At 36.6% G+C, this 9,570-nt stretch overlaps 2 protein-coding genes across 12 annotated transcripts in view; both read left to right on the forward strand.

Annotated features, from left to right (window-relative positions):
• acsl6 (acyl-CoA synthetase long chain family member 6) overlaps window positions 1-4,364 on the forward strand; it is a 40,913-nt gene extending 36,549 nt beyond the window's left edge. For 4 of the 8 annotated variants that reach the window (XM_056730285.1, XM_056730283.1, XM_056730284.1 and 1 more), the window contains 6 exons: window positions 1,250-1,338; window positions 1,418-1,534; window positions 2,267-2,410; window positions 2,492-2,593; window positions 2,684-2,755; window positions 2,945-4,362. In XM_056730285.1, coding sequence (XP_056586263.1) covers window positions 1,250-1,338; window positions 1,418-1,534; window positions 2,267-2,410; window positions 2,492-2,593; window positions 2,684-2,755; window positions 2,945-3,085 — 665 coding nt within the window. In that variant the 3' untranslated portion in view covers window positions 3,086-4,362. Of the gene's footprint in view, window positions 1-1,249; window positions 1,339-1,417; window positions 1,535-2,266; window positions 2,411-2,491; window positions 2,594-2,683; window positions 2,756-2,944 lie in introns of all 8 variants that reach the window. The other 4 variants (XM_056730278.1, XM_056730279.1, XM_056730281.1 and 1 more) reach the window with 2 other exon arrangements.
• A 404-nt stretch (window positions 4,365-4,768) lies between these two features.
• LOC130408220 (uncharacterized) lies at window positions 4,769-9,217 on the forward strand. 4 transcript variants are annotated; one of them, XM_056731702.1, is made up of 13 exons: window positions 4,769-4,952; window positions 5,049-5,139; window positions 5,914-5,986; window positions 6,086-6,134; window positions 6,215-6,343; window positions 6,697-6,822; window positions 6,913-6,973; window positions 7,614-7,666; window positions 7,764-7,837; window positions 8,013-8,303; window positions 8,414-8,457; window positions 8,623-8,696; window positions 9,083-9,217. In XM_056731702.1, exons 1-12 carry the CDS (start codon window positions 4,883-4,885, stop codon window positions 8,675-8,677), a joined length of 1,116 nt encoding a protein of 371 aa, XP_056587680.1. In that variant the 5' UTR covers window positions 4,769-4,882; the 3' UTR covers window positions 8,678-8,696; window positions 9,083-9,217. The 4 variants fall into 4 exon arrangements, with proteins under 4 accessions (XP_056587680.1, XP_056587681.1, XP_056587679.1 ...); XM_056731703.1 differs by having other exon boundaries at window positions 9,140-9,211; XM_056731701.1 differs by lacking the exon at window positions 8,414-8,457.
• The last annotated feature ends 353 nt before the right edge of the window (window positions 9,218-9,570 follow it).

Consider the following 9,570-nt stretch of genomic DNA (forward strand, 5'->3'; position numbering starts at 1 on the left):
TAGTATTACGCCACATGATCCTTTAATACAAACACGTGGTTTGATTACTAGAGAAGCAATCTTTGAGTCTTTTGACATTTCCTTGTGTGCTGAAGGGAAAACCTCTTATATGTGACTAATAATGTTACACGGCGCTCATGTAATTCCTTTACAGTATAATGACCGTTGTCAATGTGATAATAAGGTGAAGCTATAATAATAAAGTGCCATTCATTCACTAGATTTTGAGGTGTGAAACCCTTTTCCTGAAGAGCCAAAACACACTTGACTGTAATCCTGAGAGTTAAGTTCAAGAGGTGCAAAACCTCTTCAAGAACCTTATTTGACAGTCGATATCATTTGATAAACAGTTTATATCATTGTATTGTCTTTATCCTCCTCTAGTTCGAGACAGTAGGACATAGTTTGGCATTTTGAGAATTTTTAAGTCAACTGCTCCCTCTTGTGCTTCACTTGAGACATTTCAGTGTATGGAAAAGGTTTGGAAGAATGTAATCAAACAGATCTCATTCCATTTACTGCTATAGTAGGGAAAATAAAGACTATGGGAGTGAATAGTGGATGAAATCAGTTTGGTTACTGTCATTCTTCAAAATATCTTTCTTTGTGTTCAGCAGAACATCAAAATGTGTACAGAGTATTTTTCTAGTTTTGGTTTACTTGAACAAAGTTAATATGACTGCTAAATAATGTTTCATATTCAACACTGTCTCATTCAACAAGTTTTGTCACCTTTAAGTCATTGTTGAGCACTGATTTGTTTATTTTTAATTATTTTTTAAACATATTTATATATATTATGTCATAAGAGGCATTATTGTAAAAGAAAAATGCAAGGCCAGTATTTTTGCTTAAAACACTTCCTCAAGCTAGATCTGATGATTGTTTTAATACAGTGCGGATTTACCAAGGTTACAGCAATAGCTGCTTGCTTCTGATAGTCCCGGACAGAAAGAACAATGTTGACCCAAAATAAAAAAGTTAAAGTTTGCCAAATGTGCCAAAACAATGCAATACAATTTAAAGAAAAATGCTGTCTAGATTCTCCTAAATATGGATTCCCATGAAAGAAGAATTTTTATGGTATGTGCTGACCATTCAATCCACCCATTTGTCAGATTTTGCCCTTTTGATGTCATATGTAATATCTGGGTTCTGTTGTATAGATAAATCTGAAAACATATGAATATGACAGATTTATTCACATTTTTTAAATATGCAGAGGTGCTTTCTTGTTTCTCGTCTGTAGGTCATGTAGGAGCTCCTCTGCCATGTAATCTCATTAAACTGGTGGACGTGGCTGAGAAGAATTACTTCGCCGCTAAAGGAGAAGGAGAGGTGGGTCAGATGTCTTTATAATACAATCAGAAAGGTGTTTGAAAGCACTCTAGCAATGACAGTTTTCTTTCTGTGTCAGGTTTGTGTGAAAGGCCCAAACGTGTTTAAGGGTTATTTGAAGGACCCCGTGAGGACTGCCGAGACCCTAGACAAAGATGGGTGGCTTCACACAGGAGACATTGGAAAATGGCTACCGGTAAATATTTTACTACGTCTTTTTAATATGTGTGTGTATTATGCTTGCATGTTTTAAAAAACCAGGGCCATCTATCATATAGACACCAACAAAGCTTGAAATTTAAAACCGGATCTTCAGAATGTTTAAAGCGCTTCCTGACTGTGGAGGTTTTAACAGAGCAGCTGGGGCGTTTACTTTTTTTATTCAATTGCATTTATTTTATTTTCAGTGCATGATGGGGATGAGTAGTTCATTGAAAATAAACGGGGAAATACCCACAAGGGTAACACGAACAGTTCTGCCATCTAGTGGCCATCAGTATTGACTGCTCCTGACCTTTAGACCAGGGGTTCCCAAACAAAATAACAGTGCAAGGGACTCGAGACCCCCACTATCCTCGGAGGTTGATAAAGTATACAAACATTATTCACAACTGTGCACCCTGGGTTGTCTTTGATTCTTTGATAGATATCAACCAACATTTCATTTCGACAAATGAAAATATCCTAAATTTAAAGCCTGAAAATAATCTGCATGCACATACGGATGTTTAAAGTGGCGCTGTTTGACTTGCTGCACCTGACATGACGTAATCACCTCAGGGGTCACGATCGGAGGGGGGGGGGGGGCTGGGGGATTCCAAAGGCTGATGGCTTTTTATTTGTTTGGTTTTATTTTTAACTAAATAGACAATTTTTTTAGTTTGTTCTTTGCACTCGTGATTAAATTGGTTCTGATTTTTATCATCAGAATGGCACATTGAGGATCATTGACAGAAAGAAGCACATCTTTAAACTAGCTCAAGGCGAATATATTTCTCCAGAGAAAATAGAAAACATCTACATCCGCAGTGAACCCGTGGCTCAGCTCTACGTCCACGGTGACAGCCTGCAGGTTAGTCTCTAATGTTAGAATGTCACATCTGCACGTCATGTGTGTACACTAACTGCTTCTTCTTCTCGACCGTGTGTGCAGTCGTGTCTGGTCGGAATCGTCGTTCCCGATCCAGAGGTATTTCCTTCATGGGCTCAGAAGAAAGGCTTCGAGGGATGCTTTGAAGAACTGTGTGAAAATAAAGTAACGTTACAGAAACGAAAAATGTATTATAAACGTGCTGTTGCTTTTCAACCATAGATAAGTTAATAGTTGTTACTTTTTTGTCTACAGGAATTGAAGAAAGCCATCTTAGATGATATGGTGCGTTTGGGAAAAACTAGCGGCCTCCATTCATTTGAGCAGGTATGCTTGTGAAATATAGTTTTATAGCGAACACTGCTATTGATCAAATTAACCAAACCATCAACTGTCGCCCACGAAGTCCAACACCCATGGGGGTTACTGTTGACAATGCAATGTAAAAAGACAATCGTCTGCTGTTGTAGTGTATACATTTCTTTGCTGTGAATGATCTTGTTCTACTTCTCCCAGGTCAAAGACATACAGATTCATAAAGATATGTTCTCCATACAAAACGGACTGCTGACCCCCACGTTAAAAGCCAAGCGACCGGAGCTGAAGGAATATTTCAAGACAGAGATCGAACAACTGTACAGCAACATTTCCATGTAATAGTGATGTTGCCAGAAGACCAGGACGTTTTCGTGACAGCCGACACTCATCACCTCTTTGTTCTTCCTCATTCAGACACTAGCCGGCACAAAATACTCCAAATGAGCCATTGGCGTCAAGTCAAAGCATGAGCTTACTCGCTACAAGAGTAAATTAAAGAGTAAATCTCCCTTTGGCTGTAAAGGTCAACAGTTGGTGTGCCTTTAGAAATGTGGCAGAGCTACGACCAAAACCAAGTCCTCCTGTAAAACAGAAGCAGTTTGAGCATGCATGCTTCATCATTTCATTTCTTAAGAGGACTGAGAAGTTCTTTCACCCCTCTCGACAGTACACGTCCATTCACCCTTAGCATTTCTTTATGGGTTTAAAGGGAATTTGTATGGCACATTTCGACCTCAAAGCAATGCATGATGCGTATACCCGGCATTCCATGAGATCGTGTCTCGCAGGTCCCCAAGACCTGGATCGAAAGACACTTACATATACTAGAATTACTTTCTAATGCTTGTCTGTGTAGTGAAGGCCTGCAAATGTGGCTCACTTGATCAAGGTGAGCATACCATGCATACAGTTTGGGCTGTCAAATGAACTAGCTGTTCGGTTTCATTCCATCCCAAAGTATTTCAATAGTAGTGTACATTTTGAAGAATAATAGACGTGAAACTATTTAAGCAATGGTTTGCAGTGTAGAAAAAAATCAACAATCTGTTCTTGAATGATAACAGAACTCTATCTTTGTATTTAATGAGGGGTTATGGGTGAAGACGGGGTAATACCAGAAATAAAAATCTGCACAGATCTGAATCAAGTCGTCTTTTTCATTTCGTGGCATTAACATGTGGTGCATTTAACATTCCACAGCCTGTACGGAAGTATTGCTCATTTTTGGTTTATTTTCCTGCAGATATGGACTATCAGGTCTATTTCTATTACTAATTTATTATAATTCAATTGTAAAGATATGCTGTACTGTTTTTTATATAATCATTCCTTCTAATTTCATTGCTTTCATTGTCAGAGTTTGAGGTTGAAAGTTTAATATCTGTGTGAAGAGTAATTGAGATGATTGCTGGACATATAGCTTCTTACACATCTTTCATTATGTACAAAACAGAAGGAGTTTTTCTTTCTGCAAGTTTGATCAACAATTTTGAACAGTTCATGTTTTAAAACTGGAAAACATTTGTGCATGTACATCTCTGCATATCCTCAAAGTATGAGTTTGAGCAAAATGTAAAAATAAAGATGCGTTCTTTGTATCTCTTTTGCTTGTGGTGGTCACGAGTACAACATTACAGTATAATCATTGTATTATTTAAAATTTACTGCAATTAAAAATTGAATTAAACTAAATAAAAAACTGATTAAAGACTAATTATTAAAACAGAAAAATAGGCCTATGTTCAAAATAATGAATGCATGAAGGGGTTAAAATGACCATGTTGTATTATTTATTTTGAGTGAAATCGTAAAACAATGGGTTATATAAAACATATTAAGAGCTAAATTAGCAAAAATCAATTTAATAAATTGTAGACATATTGGACAGACATGTTAAGCAAGGAAATGTGATGATGATGATGATAAAGAATTTGCTCATGAATAATAATGAATTACACTGGTGTTGCTTGGTTACGTTGATTGGCACGTTTATTAATTAGTGGGCGTGTCCCTCTACAACAACCAACACGTCATGGCGGAAATGGCAGCGGAACTTTAGATCATTATATAATTGATAGTATACATTTTACTTTCATATGAATTATATAGTTTATCTTTAAAAGAGTCGCGTTTACTATGATTGTTAAGAAATCTTCAAGAGGAAAAGGTCGCAATGTGACGCCAATGAGAGCGGCCTCATCCATCAGTACGATGCCTTTGTGTTTTATGAGTGTGTGTAGGCCTACTTGAGCATTAATCAACACAGAAATCACGTTTATTGTGTGTGTACTCTTTATAACAGATGTCAGAACATGTGTGCCTATATTAAGTGGATGTGCTCGTCGTGGTCGACAGCGGAGTAAATTAAACTCGTTTGGATGCAATAAAGACAGGTGAGTTGTCGTCACCCCAAGCGTTTTTACCTGTTGCTTGGGAACCGAGGGAACCGCCTGCCTCGTGCATATTCATAATGCAGTCTGACGTAGCCTGAGGAAGACCTTTATTTCTGCACGTAACGGTTATGTACTTGTACAAATGTACAAAACTAAATGACTGAGATGCCTCTGCGCATATATTCAAAGGCTCATTTCATCTGATCCGTTTGCGTACGCATATAGATGGTTCCACGTAGAAGGTTGCAAAATTGAAAATTGGTCTCCATAGGCAGTAATTTCCTTAGTAGCATGTACATAGTGTGACCACCCTAATAAACACAAAATACACCGAAAAAATGTTTTTGTCTTATTTTGTTGTAGAAATGTTTAAACATTCTTTGTTCAACATTCAACAAGAAAAGTGACATATATATAGTGTCTTTTTAATGAGAAAATATAAGAATTAAGTAGGCTATGTTTATGGTAAAAACAAGAAAGAAATCTACCAATGGGGCGAGAAACTTACCCAATTCAAGTTTATTTATTTTTTTCTCGTCCCATTTGCAGATTGTTTTGCTTGTTTTTACCATAAACTTAATTCTTCAATTTTTTTCATACAACAAGACTAAATATCTTAGGTCACTTTTCCTGACAAGTAATTGTAATTAGATTTTTTTACCAAAAACAATACAAAAATGTTTTGTAAGAATGTCATTGGTTGCAGTGCAGTGTTTGATTGTTTTTCTCTTGCAAAGACAATGAGATTTTTTTCTTGTGTGAATTTCATTTTAGACTTGTGAGGACAGGTGGAAAGTATCTGAATGGCCGACCATTGATTTCAGGATCCAGGAGAGGTCATTGTAAGGTATGGTGTGATGTGGTAGATGAGGCTTTATTCACAAGTTTAAAATACAAGCTTGCGCTGAGAACCAGCACAGCTGCTCATATAAAGTCCCGTGTGCAGGTGATGATGACTGCCAGTGCCTCCAAAGACTCAAGCCAGGACACCACAAGTAGGGTTCGATGCTTTCTCTTCAGTACTTTAATTGGGGCTAAATTGACTCTTCAGCCTATGTTTTCTGTCCCTGGCCAGGTATGATAATGCCCTCTGGGGTTTCCAGCTTCTTGTTGGATTGTTTGGATGACGATGATGATTCTCCGACCTTAAACATGGATTCCTCGCTTTCGTCCATTGAGGAGTTTCGCAGAGCTGATCATTTTGGTATAAACAATCATAATACACGACTCTAGCTGACCACAGAAGCATCAATTATCTACATGCAGTGAATCCAGAGGCTTCTCGGACACCATGGAATTATTTTATTTACAAAAGCGGTTTAAATCAATCAAAACAAGGCATATCTGTATGCGAGTCCAAAGCAAGCTTTGGTTTTTATTTGTTTGATAAAGAATGGAATGTATTTTCTTGCTCTTTGTAAATTAACGTAGAACAGGATTATAAGACTTAATGTAACATTAAATACACGGATCGGTGTGGTCAATACTATTGAGACCACCACAAGCTTCAAGAAACCACTGAAAACACCTGTTTGTGTACTTCTCCTGACCACATAGATGAGGGGATCACTGTAGTCGATGGTAACGGAATGATGAACAGTGTGAAAAACTCAACACTTCTGGATCTGAGTCATGCGCAGGATTTAGCGCTGCATCAGCCTCCAAACCTCTCCTCCATTCTTGGTACTGTACGTCATCGTTGTGTGTTTGAGTTCATGCATGCTTATACACTGAGAAGACGAGACTTTTTCAAATGTATTAATCTGTCTACAGAACTATCATTAGACACTGCTGAAGATAAACAGAAGAATTCATTTTCTCTGTCACCTATAAGGTAAGACGTTTAAAGAGTACAGCAGGTTTCAGATATCTAAGACCACATGAACAATCTGGGGTCGACAGTTTAAAGTCGGCATGAACCAGAAGTAATGATTGTCTTTTTTTCTGTATCGTGACATATACACGAGTGAAACGACTTCTGAAATGAGAAAAAACGTAGGGCGGGACTTGATTTCATCCACCGCCAACTGATTGGATCGTTAAAAGGTGAAAGATTTAAATGCGAGCTAGCAATCTGTCAGTCATTGTAGCCCCGCCATCGTGCCATTCCTCCTGACCAGAAGTGAAGAGAGGTCGTTTCCAGAGGTGGAGGAGGAGGTTACAAGTGCAAATGATTTTTTTAAAACAATGATCTGCACGGATAAATCATTTATAATAAATACTTCAACATTGTGTAAAACAATTAAAACGATCATTTTTTATTTCATGACGACTTTAAATGTATGTGTGTTTTGATATAAAATCAAATCAACTGGACCTTGTTAAAATTGTATAAAGGTCATAGCAAATTCCTATGTTGAAATTATCAAAAATATGTTGTATTAGAAAAGTTTTAATTTACATATATATACTGTATATACATTCTCTGTTATTGAGTTAAAGGTTATGGATTTGACTGTTGTATTTTTTCCCAGCCTTTTCCCTTTATGTGTGCCTTCTGAAACTTTGGCATCAGATATTGCATCAGGTATTTGTTAGAGCACTTGAGTTTCACCACAAAGAAGTCACAAATGAATGGCATGGCATTATATGATAAGCAATGCTTTGTTTCTGGATTTTTGCAGGATGTGTGTTAAAACTGGATGAAAAGAGAGCACCAGCGAATGAAAGGGCAGTAGGTCCTGTTTTGAAAAAGCAGGTGACTTTTCTTTGCCTGTCTGTGGTAACATTCTTACAAGTATAAAACTTTTCTCGTCTTGGTTTCTCTTCCTCGCTTACTGCTAGAAAGTCTTGATGGTCCAGAGTAGAGCAACCTATGACTGGTCACACATATTGTATCTAAAATATATTTATCTGTTTGTCTCCGTTTTCAGCATTTTTCAGAAAAGGAAACCAGTAAACCAATAAAATGCAGAAAAGTGATGTTCAGTGATATTGTGAGCATTAGGAACATATCAAACCATAGATGCAATAAAATAGAGAATCATCATTGTGGACATCAACAGGACGAGCTGGTTAAACAAAAAGAAGACATCACAAGAGAAGAATCCCAAGATATTTTCTCAGGGCCGGCAAAATTCTTTCACTTTGCAGATGAATGTGAAAGAGAAGCGTTTTTTCGGAGACTGAAACGAACATGCTCATTCCAGTTTCCTGCTAAAATGGTAATTTTACCATTATTGGTAATATGGTACATAAGATAAGTTTATATGTTGACAATTTTGAAATTTAAAGAAAGAAAAACTTAATTGGCGTGTTGTTCTGTTCTTTGTAGAGAATCTCCATATTATCACCCCCATCTCAGGAGATTAAAACAAGGTTGTGAAATGTCATTGCAATATCATTCGCTTATAAGTCTTATGTGTAGTGTACATAGGGAATACTGTGGCCAGCAGGGGGCAAGCCAGTTTTTCCTAAATAACATTTATGTCTGTGTGGTGGGGTTTTGTTTGTTTTTTAACAAATGTATGTTTCTAAATACAGAGGAACATCCAGACCCCCATGCAGTTCGCAGATCCCTCTGCGTCTAATGACCTGAGAGTGAACATTTCTATAAGGTGAGACAGTTTAATCCTTTCATACACAAAATATCTGTGCATCCTAGGCATACTAAGTATGTATTCTAAAAGACAGTAAATGAAAGCTGCTTACATAAATTTTTAATAGGTTAACTTGTTCATTCTCACGACCCCATTAATACAGAATGGCAGTAATGATTTTTTTTAAATATTAAACATATACTTCAGCAACACAAAAAATTATCACATAAAGCTATTTGTTTCCTTACACAAAAAGAAAACAAATGACATTATATTTGACTGCATTTTCTGCTGAAACCAACTAATGATTTTGCAGTTCTCAAGAACGAAAAAACTAACAATGTCTATTAATTCTGCATAGTTACTTTGTTTAAAATATTCTAATCATCTTTATTCTTTTTCAGTTTAGTCAGATTTTTACCAGTCGAGATTAAAGCAAGGTTTTTTTTATTTTCTCAAAGATTGTTTTAAGGAGGACTTCTGACACTCAAAATGGACTTTGGAGGATAAATTATTTGAATGAAATGTTTGGCTTTATAGAGGAAAAATAACTTATTTATGTCTAATTATTTGTAAAAAAAGATATGTAAAAAAAGATGAATAAAAAGATAACGTTTTTCATGTTTTTAATCTAGCCGATTATTGAAATGCATCACTGTTTGGTCTGAGATGGTTTGTAATACTGTGCATTATGGGGGATAAAACTAGTCCCAGACTACTTCAAATGTTAGAGGTGACTTGATCGAAAACAACTCGCACTGACTTATCTTCAATTATTTTAGTGCGTTTGTTTTGTCTCGAGATGCACACCTTTTATAAGGTATGTTCTTTTAAAACGACTTGAATATCCTAATTGAACTAATGCCTTGTCCTGGTTTAAACTAATCCATGT

Source organism: Triplophysa dalaica, chromosome 19, assembly GCF_015846415.1.
Source record: "Triplophysa dalaica isolate WHDGS20190420 chromosome 19, ASM1584641v1, whole genome shotgun sequence".
Lineage (NCBI taxonomy): Eukaryota > Metazoa > Chordata > Actinopteri > Cypriniformes > Nemacheilidae > Triplophysa > Triplophysa dalaica.